Genomic DNA, 24,609 nt, shown 5'->3' with positions numbered 1-24,609 from the left:
CATTTACATAAGTATTAAGACCCTTTACTCAGTACTTTGTTGAAGCACCTGTGGCAGCGATTACAGCCTCGAGTCTTCTTGGGTATGAAGCTACAAGCTTGGCACACCTGTATTTGGGGAGCTTCTCCCATTCTTCTCTGCAGATCATCTAAATCTGTCATGTTGGATGGGGAGCGTTGCTGCACTATTTTCTGGTCTCTCCGGAGATGTTTTATCGGGCTCTGGCTGGGCCATTCAAGGCCATTCAGAGACTTGTCACAAAGCCACTCCTATGTTGTCTTGGCTGTGTGCATAGGGTCATTGTCCTGTTGGAAGGTGAACCTTTGTCCCAGTCTGTTATATTTTTCGTACTTTATCAAACGCCTTTTAAAAATATGCTCTGAAGACCAGGCCTGGTATCTTTGATGTTTATTAATGTTCAATTGTTTTAAGTAATTGTCGTATATTATCTCCAATGTATCATCCAGGTAAAAAAAACATGTCTGATCAGAATGAACAATATCTTGTATAACCTTTTTTATTCTATATGCTATGCATTTCACCTGGGTTTTCGCATCACAACATTGAAGTGTAAGAGGCCTCCAGTTTTATAAATGGACTGGATCTTTGTACTTACCACCTGGGTCCTGTTTTAGTAGTAATGAAATCAGACCTTGTTGAGTACCTGAAAGTCCACCATTTTTATAAGAGTAATTAAAATATGCTAATAATGGATCTTTGATTACATCAAAAAAGGTCTGTTATCCCTCTACTGGTATACCGTCAGGCCCTGGTGTTTTTACAGACTGAAAATATTTTATTGCCTTCCTCTTCTGTAACTTGGCCTTCACAACAGTCTTTCTGTAAAGGTGTTAATTTTACGTTATTTATTATTATTATTATTATTATTATTAGGAAAGAAATCCTTACATCATTCAGTGGAAATGGAGGAGACTGAAAAAACATGCTTTAAAATATTTTGCTTCCTCTTTCAAAATATAATTTGGTGAATCATGGATAACTCCATTTGTAACGAGTTTCTGTCAATTCTTTTTGGTAGAATTCTGTCTTGAAGATTCAAGAAAAATGTTCTGCATTTGTCCCCATTTTCCATCCAATTCACTTTATTTTTGTAATACATTACACTTGATCGTTCTTGAAGAAGTACCTCCATTTCTTTTAGTTTTTCCTCTAAACTATTTTGTACCTCCTATAGTACAGTTTCCAGTACCATCTACCTGCACTGTTACTTCCTCTATTTATTTCATTAGTCTATTCTCATTTGACCTAAACTGCTTTTGTTTTAATGATGAATATTGTATTGAATGGCCTCTAACAGTAGATTTGAAAGTGTCCCATACAATAAGGGGTTCTGCTGTACCTATGTTGTACAAAAAAAGTCAAATATGAATTATTTTGTCTTAGTTCAGAACAAATTGTCATCCAATAGGCTTTGATTAAATTTCCTATATCCCTGTCCGCGTGGTAATTCTGTAAGAGTTATATGGAGGCCAATTAAATACTTTTTTAAACTTTTGATGCCAGCAAGAACAAGACTAGGAAGTAATCAAGACAGCTAGCTTGATTTAAGCCTCCTCCATGTATACATCACTAGGTCAGGGTTTTTCAGCCTCCATATATCCACTAGTTGTAATGTATCCATGATCTTCGTGATCTCCTTAAGTGCTTGAGGGTGATAGTTTGTAGAGGGATTTCCTTTACGATCCATCGAGGTACTTAAAACCGTATTAGAATCTCCCACCATAATAAAAGATTATTTCATTGCTTGTGAGTCAATACATTATTATATATATTTTTCACAAAGTGTGGATCATCATTATTTGGGCCATATAGAATAATTAGCCAGATCTGTTTTTGGTCCAATATAATATTTAAAATAATCCATCTTCCTTGCGGATCTGTTTGTACAATCGGATCAAAATTTGTATTCATAAATATAATCACCCCCTTTGAGTTTGTTTGACCATGACAAAAATGTCTCTCTCCCAGTCATTTTTCCACATAATCTCATCCATATTTGTAGAATGAGTTTCCTGTAAACAATAGATATTACATTTTTACATGCCTAAAAGAGAAAAAGAAAAAAAATGTATGATCTGTTAAGCCATTACAATTATATTGTAATGGCTGTACTTATTTCCCCACATACCATAATGATACCCAAGTTTCAATTATACTTAACACAACCAATGTTTGTAAACTTACCATTAAAAAGCACCATGATGATTAAGTGTCCACATAGCTGTACCATAATAATTTGCGCTGTTAAGCATACTGTAGCTGAAACTGTAAACCTCCAGTTGTCCTAATATTCCACCCACTAAAACCTCCCCGCATATCTTGGTCTGTTGTCACTAAGACCATCAGACCACTTCCCTGACTCATGACGCACCTTTACGTCCTAAGGCAAACAGTTGGCCACCAATTGGCGTTGGCCAGAGGGAAATATTGGCAGTCCCATGATAACATAATTATCTGTGAGGATGCCTAAGAGAACTAAACAAATAACATGGAAAACAGTCCTGAAAAACAATTGTAATAATAGTAGATTAATAATAACAGCACAATCTTATACATGCATGTTCATATTTGAAAGTCCTAGCAAGGCTATAAGCATGTCAGCCCAGCCTGCTCAGTTCATTGGATTCAGCTTGACGTAAAAAAAGAGAGAGCAAGCAACCTAAATATATCGCAAAACCAGTCCTTTTTTATGTCCATTACATGCAAGACATATTTCATTCTCATTATATCCTGTTATATTTTGACAAAAAAAGGAAGAAGGAAAATGGAACGGCTGCTAATAACTTAAAGTAAAAATTTGTCTTAGGCGTCACATTATATCCTGTTGTATCGTGCCATGGCTGTGCCAGAGCCGACCGCAGGCACTCCCTTATGGGAAGGCATACTCAAGTTCAAACTCACGATCGATTCCGACACGGCCACTGCACAACTGCCAAGAACACATATAGTACTGACAATCCGGAGCGAGTAAACCTGTAAAACCAACCCTCTCTCATTTTACATTACATTACATTTCAGTAATTTAGCAGACGCTCTTATCCAGAGCGACTTACAGTAGTGAATGCATACATTTCATTTCATACTTTTATTTTTATTTTTTTATTTTTTCCTACTGGCCCCCCGTGGGAATCGAACCCACAACTCTCCACCCTACACGTTTTTTTATTCCAGGGTCGTTGCTTTATCACCTCGGCTGTTTTAAACCTAGGCCTATATCATTAGGATCAAGAATATATAACGTAGCTTAAATAGCTTATATAGAAATATATATAATATATCTGTCTCTTCCACTTGAATCCCTTTATCCCAGTGTTAACCAGCCCCCACACACTAGACAACAACCCTGTTGACAATACCTCATCCATCCATTTGCCGGTGTGTATTGAAGAATAATCGTCCTTTAAATGTTTTTATATTCAGATATATTTTTTTAAATGTAAAAGGGTAATGCCAATTCTTTTAGGATCGTGTAGGCCTATTCCAATAGAGAACCTAGGCAGGTTTTTAATTATATAAAAACCTTTATCCTAGCCCTATAATAAAACTTAATAAATATGAAGATGTATCATAATATACCCGACCTCTACAATTAGGACACATCATAGTAAAAAAAAAAACTTACTTTGTACATTAGAAATACCATCTTCAAATTAAATGCATAAATCATAAAGAAAAAGGTCAGCCTTACCCTTCCTCGCCTTCCGCTAAATCAAAACCTGATATTACGTCCATATAGTCAAGTTCCATATTGCCTAAATAGAAAAAAGGAAGTTCATCGTACCCATTCTGCATTACCATAATTCCAACCTTATTTTAAGCCCACATAGTCTACGGTTCCATAATGCATGAATAAAAACAAAATAAAGTTGTTCATGCAAAAAAATATAGTTTTTGTAAAAAAATAAAAATATTAATCCGTATTTGTGCGGTGCAACTATGTATCGGGGACTACTTCAACAGGAGGTAGCTATCACTCACAGCCACGTAATCTTCAAGTCCTTGAACATTTGATTATTTACATATTTATGAATCGCTAGACGAACATTCTGCTTCTCTGCTCGAAGCCTTTTGAAAGTGGGGTACAGGGCACGTCGCCTCTCCTCTATTTCATGAGGAAATTGTTCATTAATAGAGAAAGGGGTGTTCTTCAATTTCCTACCCTGTTGTAAACAAGGCAATTTTCATTTTGTATTGGGTTAGCATATCTACGATTGGCCTGATGGATGTTTCCACGCCTTTTTAGGATCTGTCCCTATCCTAATGGCCTGTGCTACCTGGAACTCGCCTACCAAGGAAATCGTCTCATAGCAAAGGGTCTGAATACTTATGTAAAGGTTTTCAGTTTTTTTTTTATACATTTGAAAACATTTCTAAAAACCTGTTTCCACTTTGTCATTATGGCGTTTTGTGTGTAGATTTATTTAATCCATTTTAGAATAAGGCTGTAACGTAACAAAATGTGGAAAAAGTCAAGGGGTTTGAATACTTTACGAATTACCAAATTATGAAAGACAATTATTGTAATTTTGAATTCCGGTGAAAAAAGAGGTGAAAAAATTGTCCAACAATGACAAGCCACCGGGGTCTGACAACTTGGATGGAAAATGACTGAGGGTAATAGCGGACGATGTTTCCACTCCTATTTGCCATATCTTCAATTTAAGCCTACTAGAACGTGTGTGTGCCCTCAGGCCAGGAAGGTAGAAGAAGTCATTCCGCAACCTAAGAATAGTAAATCCCCCTTCACTGGCTCAAATAGACGACCAAACAGCCTGGTCCCAACCCTTTTGGAAAAAATAGTTTGAGCAGATACAATGCTGTTTTACAGTAAACACATTGACCACAGACTTTCAACACACTTATAGGGAAGGACATTCAACAAGTACAGCACTTACACAAAGGACTGACAATTGGCAGAGAAATTGATGACAGATTGGGGGGGGTTGTTCGACCTCAATTCGGCTTTTGACATTATTGATCGTAGTCTGCTGCTGGAAAAACTTAACAGTACCAGTCAAAAGTTTGGACACATACTCATTCCAGGGTTTTTCTTTATTTGTACCGTTTTCTACATTGTAGAGTAATAGTGAAAACATAAACTAGAAATAACACATATGGAATATATTTGAGGTTCTTCAAAGTAGCCACAATCTACACACAATACCCCATAATGACAAAGCGAAAACAGGTTTTTAGAAATTATTTACATAAGTATTCAGCCCCTTTGCTATGAGACTCGAAATTGAGCTTAGTTGCATCTTGTTTCCATTGATTGTCCTTGATGTTTCTACATGTTGATTGGAGTCCACCTGTGGTAAATTCAATTAAATGGTCATGATTTGGAAAGGCACACACCTGTCTATATCTGGTCCCACAGTTGACAGTGCATGTCAGAGCAAAATCCAAGCCATGAGGTTGAAGGAATTGTCCGTAGAGCTCTGAGACATGATTGTGTCGAGGCACACATCTGAGGAAGGGTACCAAACATGTTCAACAGCATTGAAGGGGCCTCCATTTTTAAATGGAAAATGTTTTCTGGCCGCCCAGCCAAACTGAGTAATCGGGGGAGAAGGGCCTTGGTCATGGAGGTGACCAAGACCTGATGGTCACTCTGGCAGAGCCCTAGTGTTCCTCTGTGGCGATGGGAGAAACTTCCAGAAGGACAACCATTTCTGCAGCACACCACCAATCAGCCCTTTATGGTGGAGTGGCCAGACGGAAGCCACTCCTCGGGAGAAGGCAGCCGACAACCCACTTGAAGTTTGCCAAAAGGCACCTAAAGACTCAGACCATGTGAAACAAGATTATCTGGTCTGATGAAACCAAGATTGAACTCCTTGGCCTGAATGCCAAGCATCTCGTCTGGAGGAAACCTGGCACCATCCCTACGATGAAGCATGGTGGTGGTAGTATCATGCTGTGGGAATGTTTTTCAGTGGCAGGGAGACTAGTCAGGGTCGAGGCAAAGATGAACGGAGCAAAGTACAGAGATCCTTGATGAAAAGCTGCTCCAGAACGCTCAGGACCTCAGACTAGTGTAAAGGTTCACCTTCTAACAGGACGACACTAAGCACACAGCCAAGACAACGCAGGAATGGCTTCGGAACAAGTCTCTGAATGTCCTTGAGTGGCCCACCCCAAGCCCGGACTTGAACCCAATCGAACATCTCTGGAGAGACCTGAAAATAGCTGTGCAGCGATGCTCCCCATCCAACCTGACAGAGCTTGAGAGGATCTGCATAGAAGAACAGGAGAAATTCCCCAAATACAGGTGTGCCAAGCTTGTAGCATCATATCCAGAAGACTCTGGTGTAATCGCTTCCAAAGGTGCTTCAACAGTGTTTCTACACATTGTAAATAATGAGAATAGAAAGGTTACGAACTTTTGTGAAACAAACAGTTGAAAAACATATGGCAAATAGAAATCCAATATGGATGGTGTTAAGAGATGGATGGTGTTAAGAGATAGGTGGGAGTGTTGAAGGGTGGGACTAATAACAAGATAACTAATGTAAAACATACTATGCCTGTACTATTTTTTTGAAAGAGCACAGTTTGAAAGATTTGACAAATTACAAATCAAACCGGATGGACATCATGTGGGAGAGGGTGAGGGTAGAAGAAGGACGAGTTAAAAACATACAAAATAAAACTATTGTAAAATAGACTGTGTCCATAAAATGTATGTAGTACGTATAAGCTGGAAATACAGGCCTAACCGTTGATGTTCACTAGTTTGCTCCAATTGGGGGGGGTGATTAGGGTTGGAGGGTAATACAGGAAATATCAAATCAAAGGTTATTTGTCACGTGGGCCGAATACAATAGGTGTAGACCTTAAAGTGAAATGCTTACTTACAGGCTCTAACCAATAGTGCAAAAAAGGTATTGGGTGAACAATAGGTAAGTAAAGAAATAAAAACGACAGTGAAAAACAGTAGCGAGGCTATAAAAGTAGCGAGGCTACATACAGACACCGGTTAGTCAGGCTGATTGAGGTAGTATGTACATGAAGATATGGTTAAAGTGACTATGCATATATGATGAACAGAGAGTAGCAGTAATGTAACAGAGGGGTTGGCGGGTGGTGGGTGGCGCGACAATGCAGATTGGCCAGTTAGCCAATGTGCGGGAGCACTGGTTGGTCGGGCCAATTGAGGTAGTATGTACATATGTACATGAATGTGTAGTTAAATTGACTATGCATATATGATAAACAGAGTAGCAGCAGTGTAAAAGTGGTTGGGGGGGCACACAATGCAAATAGTCCGGGTAGCCATTTGATTACCTGTTCAGGAGCCTTATGGCTTGGGGGTAAAAACTGTTGAGAAGCCTTTTTGTCCTAGACTTGGCACTCCGGTAGTAGAGAGAACAGTCTGTGGCTGGGGTCTTTGACAATTTGTATGGCCTTCCTCTGACACCGCCTGGTGTAGAGGTCCTGGATGGCAGGCAGCTTAGCCACCGTGATGTACTGGGCCGTACGCACTACCCTCTAGTGCCTTGCAGTCGGAGGCAGAGCAATTGCCGTACCAGGCAGTGATGCAACCAGTCAGGATGCTCTCGATGTTGCAGCTGTAGAACCTTTTGAGGATCTCAGGACCCATGCCAAATCTTTTTAGTTTCCTGAGGGTGAATAGGCTTTGTCGTGCTCTCTTCATGACTGTCCTGGTGTGAATGAGAATGGGGGCGCGCTCGGTCCTCCTTTTCCTGTAGTCCACAATCATCTCCTTAATCTTGGTTACGTTGAGGGACAAGTTGTTATTCTGGTACCACCCGGCCAGGTCTCTGACCTCCTCCCTATAGGCTGTCTCGTCGTTGTCGGTGATCAGGCCTACCACTGTTGTGTCGTCTGCAAACTTAATGATGGTGTTGGAGTCGTGCCTGGCCATGCAGTTGTGGGTGAACAGGGAGTACAGGAGGGGACTGAGCACGCACCCCTGGAGAGCTCCAGTGTTGAGGATCAGCGTGGCAGATGTGTTGCTACCTACCCTCATCACATGGGGGTGGCCTGTCAGGAAGTCCAGGATCCAGTTGCAGAGGGAGGTGTTTAGTCCCAGGATCCTTAGCGATGAGCTTTGAGGGCACTATGGTGTTGAACGCTGAGCTGTAGTCAATGAATAGCATTCTCACATAAGTGTTCTTTTTGTTCAGGTGGGAAAGGGCAGTGTGGAGTGCAGTAGAGATTGCATCATCTGTGGATCTGTTTGGGCGGTATACAAATTGGAGTGGGTCCAGGGTTTCTGGGATAATGGTGTTGATGTGATCCATTACTAGCCTTTCAAAGCACTTCATGGCTACGGACGTGAGTGCTACTACGGGTCTAGTCATTTAGGCAGGTTGCCTTTGTGTTCTTGGGCACAGGGATTATGGTGGTTTGCTTGAAACATGTTGGTATTACAGACTCAATCAGGGACATGTTGAAAATGTCAGTGAAGACAACTGCCAGTTGGTCAGCACATGCCCGGAGCACACGTCCTGGTAATCCGTCTGGCCCCGCAGCCTTGTTTATGTTGACCTGTTTAAAGGTCTTACTCACATTGGCTACGGTGAGCGTAATCACACAGTTGTCCGGAACAGCTGATGCTCTCATGCATGCCTCAGTGTTGCTTGCCTCGAAGCGAGCATAGAAGTGATTTAGCTCGTCTGGTAGGCTCGTGTCACTGGGCAGCTCGCGGCTGTGCTTCCCTTTGTAGTCTGTAATAGTTTGCAAGCCCTGCCACATAAGACGAGCGTCGGAGCCAGTGTAGTATGAATCAATCTTAGCCCTATGTGACTCACCACCTGGATTTGGTTTTATGTGCCAATATTTTAAATTGTGTTTTTTACATTGGATTAAGCAATAAAGCATAAGAACCCGGGAAATCTCGTGTGAATAACTCCGACTATCAAACAGCCCTTAGTTTGTGTGACAAAAAAAAAAACATTTTAGAGTGGCCTTCTATTGTCCCCAGCAGAAGATGCACCTGTGTAATGATCATACTGTTTGATAAGATTCTTGATATGCCACACCTGTCAGGTGGATGGATTAGCCTTCATCTTGGTGAAGGATAAATGCCCACTAAACTAATTTGTGCGCAAAATGAGAGATGAAATGTGCGTACAGAACATTTATGGGATCTTTCATTTGAGCTCATGAAACGTTGCGTTTATATTTTTGTTCAATGTAGAAGTGTTCAGAAACATTATCTACTCATTTAGGAAGAAAATGACTGCAACTATCATTTAGTTACTATTTGGCAAAACATAACCAAAACAAGGCATCAGTAACCATGTCGTCCGACCACGTATGACGCAAATACATCCAACGACTTTGTAGATAAACAAGCTTGATGTAGTCATCATGTGCAAGGAATATAGGACCAAATACTAAACTTCTGGCTAATTTAATATCCTATAAGTTTGTTTATTTTAGGAGGTAGATCAGCTTTAATATTGCAGATACATTGTTGGAAGTTACAATCCGAAGTTACAATCCGATCCCGCATATATTTTTTTGCAAATACACACACACACACACACACACACCTTTTTAGAAAATAGATATGTATGACCCGATTCAGTAAACTAGGCATATTTCGCAAGTTACAACTTCATAGAGGAGCCGTTGAATGAATTGATTTTTTTTGGTTTTTTTGTTTTTCAAAATGCGTTTTTTGGGAGCAGATATGCCTTCTCGAACATATGAACTTTCATGCCATCTGTAAATACAAATAAAATAGTTAATTACAAGCCCTGTTGGTTAAGCCACAGAAAAAGTCAGCAACCTTCCCACTAGCCATGATTGGCTAAGATGAGTGGGCTGGACATGCCAAGAGAGGAGTTCGGATTTGTCTGCCATATAGAAGGCTTCTTTCTATTTGATCTGGTTAGTCTGTTGGTAATCCTGTCGAACGTGGCTTTTCTTAACCTCTCTAGGGTAGGTGGCACCAAATCGTCCCACCTACGTAACAGCCAGTGTAATCCCGTGGCGCGTTATTCAAAAACCTCAAAAATGCAAAAACTTCAATTTTTCAAACATATAACTATTTTACACCATTTTAAAGACAAGACTCTCGTTAATCTAACCACACTGTCCGATTTCAAAAAGGCTTTACAATGAAAGCAAAACATTAGATTATGTCAGCAGAGTACCCAGCCAGAAATAATCAGACACCCATTTTTCAAGCTAGCATATAATGTCACATAAACCCAAACCACAGCTAAATGCAGCACTAACCTTTGATGATCTTCATCAGATGACAACCCTAGGACATTATGTTATACAATACATGCATTTTTTGTTCAATCAAGTTCATATTTATATCAAAAACCAGCTTTTTACATTAGCATGTGACTAGCATGTGACTAGCATTCCCACCGAACACTGCCGGTGAATTTACTAAATTACTCACGATAAACGTTCACAAAAAGCATAACAATTATTTTAATAGCATCACAGGGCTAGCTATTTAGACACCCAGCAAGTTTAGCACTCACCAAAGTCAGCTTTACTATAAGAAAAATGTTATTACCTTTGGTGTTCTTAGTCAGAATGCACTCCCAGGACTTCTACTTCAATAACAAATGTTGGTTTGGTTCAAAATAATCCATAGTTGTATCCAAACAGCGGCGTTTTGTTTGTGTGTTCAAGACACTATCCGAAAGGGTAAATAAGGGTGACGAGCATGGCGCAATTCGTGACAAAATTCTAAATATTCCATTACCGTACTTCGAAGCATGTCAACCGCTGTTTAAAATCAATATTTATGCCATTTTTCTCATAAAAAAGCGATAATATTCCGACCGGGAATCTGCGTTTAGGTACGCAGACGAAAGAAAATAAAGCATTCGGTCGACTCAGGCACGCGCCTAAGCCCATAGTACTCTGATCGGCCACTTGCCAAAAGCGATAATGTGTTTCAGCCAGAGGCTGCCTCGATATCGTTCAGCTTTTTCCCGGGCTCTGAGAGCCTATGGGAGCCGTAGGAAGTGTCACGTTAGAGCAAAGATCCTCAGTCTTCAATAAAAAGAGCCAAGACGAAACACAACTTGTCAGACAGGCCACTTCCTGCATGGAATCTTCTCAGGTTTTGGCCTGCCATTTGAGTTCTGTTATACTCACAGACACCATTCAAACTGTTTTAGAAACTTTAGGGTGTTTTCTATCCAAAACAAACAATTATATGCATATTCTAGTTACTGGGCAGGAGTAGTAACCAGATTAAATCGGGTACGTTTTTTATCCGGCCGTGCAAATACTCCCCCCTATCCTCAACAGGTTAACCATTAACCATTACTGTGTGTGAATGAATTACATTTTATTTTCATGTCAAATCTCCAGTTGGCAACCCATACCTTACTGACTTAATTGACACTAACAACCATTACAATGATTCACGGTGATACTAAAGTGATAATTATTACTGTTCTGCGCAGTGCGGACCGTGTAAGGTATTAAAGTTATCCAAGCAATAATAACTAGAGCAGTAAAAAAAGTGAATACAGTTAAGTAAATACAGAACATTTTTAACCTGGTCTTGCACAAAGAGATTGTATGTACATGTTTGTATATTTGCAGGATTTTGGGGATTTTGTTCATGATATCCTCATTCATAAATTTGTAATTGTTTTCAAACCTGCTCATACAAATATGGTGAGAAACTTTTGCAAATGTCAATGTGGAAAAACATAACGAGTCATGACTATAAAATACTCTTCCCCCAATCCCTGTAGGTGTTGAGCCTCTGAGCCCCCAGTGGAGTGCTGAGTCTATAGGCCGCTTCCAGGCCCTGTGTGTAGGCCAGCAGCTCCATGCACGTGTCCTCTTCATCACAGAGCGAGGCTACGGACTTGAACTGGACAGCAGTGGTCAAAACGTGGCCACCACACTGCTCTCAGAACAGCTGGCCAAAGCCCCTGGACAGAGTCAGGCCCATGCTAAATCTGCTCCCACTGTCCCTAAAATCCCCCAGCAGAAGCCTGCCATTCAGAGAGACACCACCACTAGTGTGGGACCACCCAAACCCGCAGCCACCAATGAAAATAAGCCGCCCACTGAGAAGCAGGTCAAGAAAAACAATCAGAGCAAGTCTAGTGCTCGGCAGCCAGCAAAAGTGTCCATCCCATTTGGGTCCGATGGAAGCGCATCTGGTGAGTTAGATTTACTGTATTTTCGGTATCAAGAATAGACTAACCATGTTTCCATCCAACCATTTTTAAACAAGTCAAGTTGGATAAAAAAACTCATGATGGGCCTGATGGAAACAGCAAATTGTCGGTGGACTTTCTTAAATGTTGACAAAACCAAATCTGTATCATTTGATTGAAAATTTGTTGACAAGTAGATGGAAACCTAGCTTGTGTAATAAAATAACATTTTTGGACAATGGCACAAGATTGGCTGCAATGTCACAGTCCATCTGTCTGTCCATGTCTTGCCTTCAGATTAAACACTTCTCTTCATTTTATTTCAGCATGAGTTTACATGACAATGAACCAATTAATTCAGTTACATTGCCAGTGCCACACACTTTTACAAGAACAATTCATGTTTATCAAATATTTCCTGTTTGTCTTTACTCGTGCCGTCATACAATATTTGTTGCTAATAAATTCAAGCGCAACTTAGAAATATCAACTTGAATTCCAACACACCTGCCATCAATACAAGTAAATCATGATTCAGTAAATGTGGTTTGATAAGGAGTAATTTATCATTTATCCTGAAACAGTGGTAAGGTTATGGCAAAATAAGTATGTACAGTGCCTTCACAAAGTATTCAGACCCCTTGACTTTTTCCACATTTTAAGTTGCAGCTGTATTCTAAAATTGATTAAAATATGTTTTTCCCTAATCAATCTACACACAATAAATACCCTATAATGACCAAACGAAAACAGGTTTTTAAACATTTTTGGAAAAAGATTTAAACTGTAACCTTATTTGCATAATATTCAGCGGCTTTGCTATGAGACTCAAAATTGAGCTCAGGTGCATCCTGTTTCCATTGATCATCCTTGGACTCCAGTCAAGTTGTAGAAACACCACTTGTGGTAAATTCAATTGATTTGGACATAATTTGGAAAGGCACACACCTGTCTATATAAGGTCCCACAGTTGACAGTGCATGTCAGCAAAAACCAAGCCATGAGGTAAAAGGAATTGTCTGTTGAGCTCTGAGACAGGATTGTGTCGAGGGACAGATCTGGGGAAGGGTACCAAAACATTTCTGCTACATTGAAAGTCCACAGAACACAGTGGCCTCCATCATTCTTAAATGGAAGATGTTTCAAACCACCAAGACAATTCCTAGAGCTGGACGCCCGGCCAAACAGAGCAATCCGGGGATAAGGGCCTTGGTCAGGGAGGTGACCAAGAATCCCATGGTCATTCTGACAGAGCTCCGGAGTTCCTCTGTGGAGATGGGAGAACCATCTCTGCTGCACACCACCAATCAGGCATGTTATTGTAGAGTGGCCAGACGTAAGCCTCTCCTTAGTAAAAGGCACATGACAGCCCGCTTGGAGTTTGCCAAAAAGCACCTAGACTCTCAAACTATGAGAAACAAGATACTCTGGTCTGATGAAATCCAGATTTAACTCTTTGGCCTGAATGCCAAGTGTCACGTCTGGAGGAAACCTGGGACCATCCCTACAGTGAAGCATGGTGGTGGCAACATCATGCTGTGGGGATGTTTTTCAGCGGCAGGGACTGGGAGACTAGTCGGGATCGAGGGAAATGAAGCAAAGTATAGAGATCCTTGATGAAAAGCTGCTCCAGAGCGCTCAGGATCTGACTGGGACGAGGTTCACATTCCAACAGGACAACGACCCTAAGCACACAGCCACGACAACACAGAAGTGGCTTTGTGACAAGTCTCTGAATGTCCTTGAGTGGCCCAGCCAGAGCCCGGACTTGAACCTGATCGAAAGTCTCTGAAGAGACCTGAAAATAGCTGTGCAGCAACGCTCCCCATACAACCTGACAGAGCTTGAGAGGATCTGCAGAGAAGAATGGGAGAAACTCCCCAAATACAGGTGTGCCAAGCTTGTAGTGTCATTCACAAAGGTGTTTCAACAAAGTGCTGAGTAATGAGTCTGAATACTTCTGTAAATGTAATAATTCATTTTTTATATATTTATTACATTTGCAAAATATTCTAAAAACATGTTTTTGCTTTGTCATTATGGGGTATTGTGTGTAGATTGAGGAGGAAAAAATATCTTATCATCAAATAAAAACCAAGTAATATACACAACTGCAATATTTTATTATTACAAAGTAATTTTCTATTTATGTCTACCCAATGTGGACCTGACAGAGACAATGGAATATTTTCAATGTTTTGGCAATTGAACATTCACTATTTTGGGCTTTTAGAATTTCCATTAAAAAGCTTAAATGATTCAATGTTGTTATTTCATAATGCATTTCATGTTTAAAAATATATCGCAAATTGTGTTTAAAAAAATGTATTGATCGTAATCGAACCCACCTCCAAAAAGCACTAATCGCTCAGCACTAGAATCAGTATATGATTGTTTAGTGTGTTTATGTCTAAAGCTTTACCCACAGTCACAACTGCTAAATTGTTTCATTCCTGTCTGAATTGGTCTATGCCTGGTTAGGTTATTCTTAAAAAAAATATTCACACAGTCACCACAGTTTGGTTCCCTTTGTGATTGAAGCTCTTTCCTCAGTCATCACAGCTAAATGTTTATTTTTTATTTGACCTTTATTTAACTAGGCAAGTCAGTAGTACAACATTGTCAGTCCCACAGGATTACAAACTGCATGAAAAATAATCTGACACCCTGTCCCATCCCTTAAAATATCACTCCTAAATAAATGTCCTATCCAGCGCAAAGCCTGTTAAATAATCTCCAGCCCAACCAACCACTCAACCAGAGCTTTGGCCTTCTCCCATCAGGTTGACGGTACAGGACAGTAAAATGCCATAATTCAGCGGGACATTTAATTGATTCTGGAATTTAACATACATTTCCGGGTGACTTCCTAATTTTAATGTCTGTGCACATTAGGGCTGTCCTTGACCAATCGATTGGTTAACATTTTTAAATGTGTATTTTTCCATATAGACACACCCTATGTGTTTTAATAAAATCAACTATATGCATTGAATTTATGGTTTGATGAAATAAGACCAATGTCTCGAGGGCGCCAGAGATCTAGATAACCAGAATATTTTTTATTTTTTTACCTGATCCAACTATTCTCCCGCTCCTGCTGGCTTTCGCAGATTCCGCCATTACTTTCATTAAGTTGCCGGTAATAGGCTACACGAGGAGTCTGCAACTTTTCTCAAGTGGAATGCCAATTTATCTTATCATATCTACTGATCTGCGTGCCAGTTCTGGTTTTCATAGGCACATTTTCATTTCATTTATAATAACGTCTTCATATCTCAATCATTGTCATGTGGATAATCAAACTTCTATTCCAATCTAAATAAAAATTGTACAAACCTAAAAAGTAACTTCCATTGCCAACTATGCAATAGCCTACATATAGCCTAATTGTTTATTTTTTTTTATCCTATAAATCACATTGGCTACACATGGGGCCTGTCTGTAACAAACTTGAAACCTTGTATCAACTATTAACTTGGGTACGGCCAGAAGCTTGTGCTGGCGAACTTGCAACATTGTGTAAAATATTCTGGCCGAGCAGTTTCCAGTGCCGGTGAGCTCGAGACAGACACAGTTGTAGGCTATTTGTGCAAGGGATAAGAAGCCATGCTTGACTTGGGCAGGAGCTCACCGGAGCTTTATAATGCTTGAGCTCCTGTTCCTCTTAGAATATTAGCTCAAAAATATTGTGGCGCTCCTGCACCTAAATATAAACAGTACCAGCACCCAAAATGAGTACCGGAACCTATTTCAGTCCAAGTCAAGCACTGATAAGAAGTAATCAGGTTGGCCTATTTTATGTCATTTCCTCTTGATCAGCACATGATATCTTTCCCTTTTCATGCTGAGTGGTTATTGAAAGGGAGAGCGCTGGAAAGATTTTTTAAATACACTATCGGTCAAAAGATTTAGAACACATACTCATTCAAGGGTTTTTATTTTTACTGTTTTCTACATTGTAGAATAATAGTGAAGACATCAAAACTATGAAATAACACATATGGAATCGTGTTAAAACAAATCAAAATATATTTTACATTTGAGATTCTTCAAAGTAGCCACCCTTTGCCTCGTGACAGTTTTGCACACTCTTGGCATTCTCTCAACCAGCTTCACCTGGAATGCTTTTCCAACAATCTTGATGGCGTTCCCACATATGCACATTGTCGGAAGAGCGCATTCTGGAGAGAGAGAATTACATTGTGCATCTGGGCGCATGGTTAAGCCGACGTCTGCGTTGTCCATGCAGCATTTACGGTGATACGGCCTCAGCGGAAGTCGGAGCATTCATATTTCTTGAGCTTCGTGGAACAGTGTAGAGCTGTTGGCAATGAAGGAAGTTTGTTTTCTACAGGATGTACCACCCTCACCTTCCGTCAACCAATCATGTCAATGCGGAGTTACACAGAGCCCTACGCATTGTTACAAAATTTGGGAAGCGAATTTGCGATGCGGTACGGCGCTCGATTTGTCCTGTGCGTGTCTCTCGAGGCTCTGCAATTGTCACATATGGAGCCTTCGGCCACAATTTTGGATCAAGCATAAATTGGATTTTAGTCTAGGCCTCCGCGATGGATTAGTTGACATATATATTTTTGTTTCTGGTTGACCAACAATCGACCAGTCGACTAATTGGGGTCAGCCCTAATGCATATGTGTGGGGTGGAGGGGTGACTTGTGAGCTATGGAAATAATTGTATTTTCAAGGACATCAGTCAAGGAAACCATTAGTCAATCAATGCTAACGCTAGTAGTGCTAATCAGACGAACGATATATCTACCTCAGCAGACAAATTCCCTCTGGACTGGAGGACGGTGGAGCTGCCTCGCAATGAGACCTTCCAGCCTTGCATAGCAGCCGTTGTCAGCCCCAGTCTATTCTACCTTTTCAACCCCAGCCATGGTGAGGACTCTCTTTCTCTCCTGTCTCTCGTTCTTTGTGTCTACAGAAATCCATGTCAATTTTTACAGGTGTACAATTACACCAGACTCACCCACAAATTATCTGTGTATACGGTATGAACATTAATTTGTGTTTGTGTGGTCTAGTGTATGTGGAGAGACTGCAGAGTGTGATGATGGACTTGGCTGTGTACTGCACCACCAAGGCCTTGCCTAGTCAGTGCAAACCCATGCCAGGAGCTGCATGCTGTGCCCAGTTTTCGGGTGAGGAGTCGTCATTCCCCCTCACACGCGCGCACACACACTTTCATCACCTTGTGGACAGGACTTTGCACACACACACGTGCACTCTCACTGCTAAAATACACACCCATTCAGTGCCTCACACAATGCATACACATGCAGTGCTTCAACAACAATCAGATATTTCCCATTTCAAGGGCACTATAAAATAACCTCATTAACTCAATGGCACTAATTTTTTTTAAACGTTAGGTGAAATCTAATCGTAAAGTGAACGTTCACTTTATGATCAGATTTGACCTAACGTTTCAATATGGCTAAATCTCTTTCTGGAAAGACAGTGAATTTAAGTTCTGTTCCAAATACTTGAATTATGGTACACAGAGTTCTACTGATGGATTACACAGCTCTTTTGGGATGTTTTGAAACCAATTGAATGCCAACATTAGCAATATGCTTACATGAGGAACTAGGGTGGTGGACTAAATGGAGGATTGCTCTGACAAAGGTGTCAAAGCACGAGGTAGGAAACCCCCAAAAATGGATTGGACACAGCAGTGTCGATCACCTCAAGATAAAAATGTAATATTCAATATCAGCACTTCACAAACTGGTGTGTTATAACCTTCAATCTGGATAACAACACAAAACAAATCATAAGACCACAAAAAGAAAACCAACCCCGATGTTTTGCTCCTTGACGAACTAAACAACTTCTTTGCTCGCTTTGAGGACAATACAATGCCACCGACACGGCCCGCTACCAAAACCTGTAGGCTCTCCTTCACCGCAGCCAATGTGAGTAAAACATTAAAACGTGTTAACCCTCGCAAGGCTGCCGGCCCAGACGGCATCCCTAGCTGCGTCCTCAGAGCATGCGCAGACCAGCTGGCTGGTGTGTTTACGGACATCTTCAATCAATTCTGATCCCATTCTGCTGTTCCCATATGCTTCAAGATGGCCACCATTGTTCCTGTTCCCAAGAAAGCTAAGGTAACTGAGCTAAACGACTATCGCCCCGTAGCACTCACTTCCGTCATCATGAAGTGCTTTTGAGAGACTAGTCAAGGATCATATCACCTCCACCCTACCTGACACCCTAGACCCCCTCCAATTTGCTTACCACCCCAATAGGTCCACAGACAATGCAATCACACTGCACACTGCCCTCACCCATCTGGACAAGAGGAATACCTATGTAAGAATGCTGTTCATCGACTACAGCTCAGCATTGAACACCATAGTACCCTCAACTCATCATTAATCTCGAGACCCTGGGTCCTGGACTTTCTGACGGGATGCCCCCAGGTGGTGAGGGTAGGAAACAACATCTCCACCCCGCTGATCCTCAACACTGGGGCCCCACAAGGGTGCGTTCTCAGCCCTCTCCTGTACTCCCTGTTCACCCATGACTGCGTGGCCATGCACGCCTCCAACTCAATCATCAAGTTTGCAGACAACACTACAGTCGTAGGCTTGATTACCAACAACAACGAGACGGCCTACAGGGAGGACTTGAGGGCCCTCGTAGTGTGGTGTCAGGAAATTAACTTTACACTCAAGATGATCGTGGATTTCAGGAAACAGCAGAGGGAGCACCCCCCTATCCACATCGATGGGACAGTAGTGAAGGTGGAAAGCTCCTCGGCGTACACGTCACGGACAAACTGAAATGGTCCACCCACACAAACAACGTGGTAAAGAAGGCGCAGCAGCGCCTCTTCAACCTCAGGAGGCTGAAGAAATTTGGCTTGTCACCAAAAACACTAAAACTTTTACAGATGCACAATCGAGAGCATCCTGTCGGGCTGTATCACCGCCTGGTACGGCAACTGCTCCGCCCACAACCGTAAGGCTCTCCAGAAGGTAGTGAGGTCTGCACAACGCATCACCGGGGGCAAACTACCTGCCCTCCAGGACACCTACAGCACCCGATGTCACAGGAAGGCCAAAAAGATCAAGCACAACAACCACCCGAGCCACTGCCTGTTCACCCCGCTACCATTCAGAAGGTGAGGTCAGTACAGGTGCATCAAAGTGGGGACCGAGAGACTGAAAAACAACTTCTATCTCAAGAGAGCCTGTTTCATCATATTGCATAATGTTTTTTTGTGACTGCACTTGAAGAAACGTACAAAGTTATTGAAATGTTCCGTATTGACTGACCTTCATGTCTTAAAGTAATGATGGACTGTCATTTCGCTTTGCTTGTTTACATTTACATTTTAGTCATTTAGCAGACGCTCTTATCCAGAGCGACTTACAGTAGTGAATGCATACATTTCATACACTTATTTTTTCTTCCGTACTGGTCCCCCGTGGGAATCGAACCCACAACCCTGGCATTGCAAACACCATGCTCTACCAACTGAGCCACACAACTGAGCTGTTCCTTGCCATAATATGGACTTTGTCTTTTACCAAATAGGGATATTTTCTGTATACCAACCCTACCTTGTCACACACAACTGGCTCAAACGCATTAAGAAGGAAAGAAATTAACAAATTAACTTTCAACAATGCATTTCAGGTGACTACCTCATGAAGCTGGTTGGGAGATAGCCAAGAGTGTGCAAAGCTGTTTTTAAGTCAAAACTGTTACTTGGCCACTTAAGAACATTCAAGCTTGTCTTGGTCAGCAATTCTTGTGTATGTTTGGCCTTATGTTTAAGGTTTTTGTCTTGCTGAAAGGGTCATTTCTGGTCATGGAACCATCACTTTACATGTTGCGTTTATATTTTTTGTTCTGTATATAAACACAACATGTAAAGTAGGGATGCACGATATATCGTGAACATATCGAGAATCGGCCGATATTAGCTAAAAATGCCAACATCGGTATCAGCTTTTGTCTAGTTTAACGCTGATTTTTAAAAACCGATGTCAAAGCTACCTTGCATACCTATTTAATGTAGGTACATGACATAATGACGCCACGTAAAATGTTGCGCAACACAGCATTCTTAACCTAGCCCACAATGTCTGTTGTGTGGATCGAGCAGTCGACAAGTCGAGCAATCATTTGTAAGAGTAAGACAATTTCAGCGAGACAATGCAAAGACGAAATCCATTAAAGCCAAGATAATGGAATTCATTGCCCTCAACAATCAACCGTTCTCTGTCGTTGGTGATGTTGGCTTTCGCCGACTGGTCGAGCACCATTACACACTACCAAGTGCACTATTTTTCAGATGTTGCCTTACCGGAGTTGCACAGTAATAGCGTAACTGCTATTAGCTTCACGACATACATACTATGGAATGCCGATTGGGCCTTTGCGTGTCAAAAAAGATACAGTAGCACTGTCAAAGCTGTGCAAACACCGGCCACGAACGATGTGTTTACAATACCGCGTTTGTAATAAGGCATCATTTGTTGGACCGCAACTTCTGGGGTAGCTAGCTTTAACTTGGTACCTAGCTAGCACCAATACAACCAGCCTGAAAACAATGACCAGTAGAAACTGCAGTCATTTTCATTATTCTTAGCAATGATTTAGGAATCCTTGTGAGTAAGTATTAGCAAGGTTGTCACTTGTTGTTCGCCTATTGAAATTGAACTTCAATTCATGAAAATAAATAGCTAGCCATCTACTTAACCCTGTTGCCCAAAGCTAACGTTATAAGCAGCCAGCTAGCTTCATCTGGCTAGTGAGGCTCGACCGGACCGGGGTAATGTGTTGTGAAGCTAGCCACAATAAGGATTAGGCACAATAGTGGAATTTGCGGTTTACCTTCAAAATGAAAGTATGTCATTGACAATGACGCAAATAAATACATAGTAGAATTATGCCATACTTTTATTTTGAATGCTAACCGCGAAGTCCGCTATTGTGGCTAGCCTGGGTCCGACCACCATTAATCAACTAATAACTGTCTTATAAATTAGGGGAATTTTAGATGACACCTAGCTATATAGTTAGCTAGCTATCTATAGCTACTGAAACAGATTGTCGTTTTGCTACGTTTTTGGGGAAGATCTTTTTTGCATCCATGAGCTAGCTAGCCTTTTTTTTAATGACCAGCACTGTAGGTGCGTGAGACATCTTGATTAGCATCATAGCATACGTATCGATCAATCGTTGTGATATATGAAATACGAGTGATAGTGTAATCAATGTGTAATAACTACGTAAATATATGAACGCGTTTATGTGACGTGCAGTCATATTCAGGTCCTGATTGGTCAACAAGCTTATTTGACACACAAATAGTGTAATTTGATGTGTATCTTTTTTGACAAAGACCCAAACGGCGTTAGATAGAAATCCAACTTGAGAATGAAACGACTGAACAAATGAACAACGAAACAGCACTGCAAGAAATAGGTTTTGATTGTTTTAGTGGTAATGGGGACATATGTAAATGCCAACGAAATAACTTTTTTGTGTGTGTGTAACCTTTATTTAACTAGGCAAGTCTGTTAAGAACAAATTCTTATTTACAATGACGGCAAACCCGGACGACGCTGGGCCAATTGTGCACCGCCCTATGGGACTCCAAATCAAGGCCAGATGTGATTCAGCCTGGATTCAAACCAGGGACTGATACACCTTTTGCCCTGAGATGAATGCCTTAGACCGCTGCATCCGTCTATGTTAACTATTTAACTACTAGAAAGCTTAAAAGGCCGCTAAAATTGTATATATCGGTATCGTTTTATTTTTTTTTTGCAAGGAAAATATTGGTATCGGCGAAAAACTTCATATCGGTGCATCACTCTTGTTCGCATGAGCTGAAATAAAAGATCCCAGAAATGTTCCTTACACACAAAAAGCTTATTTCGCTTAAATGTTGTGTACACATTTGTTTACATCCCTGTTAGTGAGCATTTCTCCTTTGCCAAGATAATCCATCCACCTGACAGGTGTGGCATATCAAGAAGCTGATTAAACAGCATGATCATTATACAGGTGCACCTTGTGCTGGCGACAATAAAAGGACACTCTGAAATGTGCAGTTTTGTAACACAGCACCATGCCACAGATGTCTCAAGTGTTGAGGGAGCATGCAATTGGCAAACTGACTACAGGAATGTCCACCAGGGCTGTTGCCAGAGAATTTCATATTAATTTCTCTACTATAAGCCACCTCCAACGTCGTTTTAGAGAATTTAGCAGTACATCCAGCCGGCCTTACAACCGCAGACCACGTGTATAGTGTTGTGTGGGCGAGCTGTTTGCTGATGTCAACGTTGTGAACAGATTGCCCATTTTCTTTAAGGTATCTGTGACCAAAAGATGCATCTATGTATTCCCAGTCATGTGAAATCCATAGATGGGGCCTAATTAATTTCAATTGACTGATTACCTCATATGAACTAACACAGTAACATTTTTGAAATTGTTGCTTGTTGCGTTTTCATATTTTTGTTCAGTATGGTATCAGAAAGATCATTCTGCAGTTTCTATGACAAATAACTTATTTAGGCTTGCCATAACGAAGGGGTTGAGTACTTAAGACATTTCAGATTAATTTTTTATGAATTTGTAAAAATGTCTTAAAACCTAATTCCACTTTGACATTATGGGGTATTGTGTGTAGGCCATTGACACAAGATCCCCATTTAATCCATTTTAAATTCAGGCTGTAACACAACAAAATGTGGAAATAGTCAATGGGTGTGAATACTTTGAAGGCACTGTATATTGTTAGGGTCCGACGGGTTAAGGATCAAAGCTCTACTCTTGTCAGTCTCTCGCCCCGCAGGCCTGCACCATGCAAAACTGGTATCAACCCAGGCCTGGAGTGACACGGTCAGCACAAGTTCTTCACGCTGAATTGCGATGTCGGGCAATTGTTCCGAAAGTGTCTTCCTGTGAGCCGGTTTAATGGGCTCATGTTGATTTAGATAAGATTAATTTCACAGCATAGCAATAAAATAAAAAAACATGAAAAGGCCAAGCAATGGACAGTATAGGCTGGATGTGTGCAAAATGCAATAGGCCTTTCGAAAGTGTTAAGACTTTTTCCACGTTTTGTTATGTTACAGCCTTATTCTAAAATGGATTAAATCGTTTTTTCCCCCTGATCAATCTACACACAATAGCCTATAATGACTATGATAAATACGTTTGTTTTAAACATTTTTGAAAATGTGTTAAAAATACTAAACTGAATTATCACATTTACATAAGTATTCAGACTCATTACTTTGTTGAAGCACATTTGGCAGTGATTAAAGCCTTAAGTCTTCTTGGGTATGACGCTACAAGCTTGGCACACCTGTATTTGGGGAGTTTCTCCCATTCTTCTCTGCAGTTCTTCTCAAGCTCTGTCAGGTTGAATGGGAAGCGTTGCTGCATAGCTATTTTCAGGTCTCTCCAGAGATGTTAGATTGGGTTCAAGTCTGTGCTCTGGCTGAGCCACTCAAGGACATTCAGAGACTTGTCCCCAAGCCACTCCTGCGTTGTCTTGGCTGTGTGCTTAGGGTCGTTGTCCTGTTAGAAGGTGAACCTTTGCCCTAGTCTGAGGTCCTGAGCGTTCTGGAGCAGCTTTTCATCAAGGATCTCTGTACTTTGCTCCGTTCATCTTTGCCTCGATCCTGACTAGTCTCCCAGTTCCTGCTGCTGAATAACATCCCCACAGCATGATGCTGCCACCACCATGCTTCACATTAGGGATGGTGACAGGTTTCTTCCAGACGTGATGCTTGGCATTCAGGCCAAAGAGTTCAATCTTGGTTTCATCATACCAGAGAATCTCTTTTTTAATGGTGTAAGAGTCTTTAGGTGCCTTTTGGCAAACTCCATGCAGGCTGTCATGTGCCTTTTACTAAGGAGTGGCTTCTGCCTGGCCACTCTACCATACAGGCCTGATTTGGTGGAGTGCTGCGGAGATTGTCCTTCTGGAAGTTTCTCCCATCTCCACAGAGGAACACTAGAGCTCTGTCAGATTGACCATCAGGTTCTTGGTCACCTCCCTGACCATGCCCCCCCCGATTGCTCAGTTTGGCCAGGCGGCCAGCTCTAGGAAGAGTCTTAATGGTTCCAAACCTTTTCCATTTAAGAAAGATGGAGGCCACTATGTTCTTGGGGACCTTAAATGCTGCAGATATGTTTTGGTACCCGTCCCCAGATCTGTACCTCGACACAATCCTGTCTCGGAGCTTTACGGGCAATTCCTTCTACCTCATGGCTTGGTTTTTGCTCTGACATGCACTGTAGGACCTTATATAGACAGGTGTGTGCCTTTCCAAATCATGTCCAATCAATTGAATTTACCACAGGTGGACTCCAGTCAAGTTGTAAAAACATCTCAAGAATGATCAATTTCAAGTCTCATAGCAAAGAGTCTGAATACTTATTTAAATAAGG

The 24,609-nt window shown here is 41.2% G+C and overlaps 1 protein-coding gene across 6 annotated transcripts in view; it reads left to right on the top strand.

Annotated features, from left to right (window-relative positions):
* tdrd1 (tudor domain containing 1) overlaps positions 1 to 24,609 on the top strand; it is a 99,445-nt gene that overhangs the window by 68,472 nt on the left and 6,364 nt on the right. For 4 of the 6 annotated variants that reach the window (XM_014157066.2, XM_014157065.2, XM_014157064.2 and 1 more), the window contains 3 exons: positions 11,733 to 12,149; positions 16,936 to 17,052; positions 17,199 to 17,315. In XM_014157066.2, the coding sequence (XP_014012541.2) occupies positions 11,733 to 12,149; positions 16,936 to 17,052; positions 17,199 to 17,315 (651 nt within the window). The remainder of the gene's footprint in view (positions 1 to 11,732; positions 12,150 to 16,935; positions 17,053 to 17,198; positions 17,316 to 24,609) is intronic. The other 2 variants (XM_014157067.2, XM_014157068.2) reach the window with 2 other exon arrangements.

The sequence above is a fragment of the Salmo salar genome, chromosome ssa19 (assembly GCF_905237065.1).
Source record: "Salmo salar chromosome ssa19, Ssal_v3.1, whole genome shotgun sequence".
Taxonomy (NCBI): Eukaryota; Metazoa; Chordata; class Actinopteri; order Salmoniformes; family Salmonidae; genus Salmo; species Salmo salar.
The sequence above is the reverse complement of the archived record's forward strand: the minus strand, read 5'-3'. Positions and strand labels throughout refer to the sequence as shown.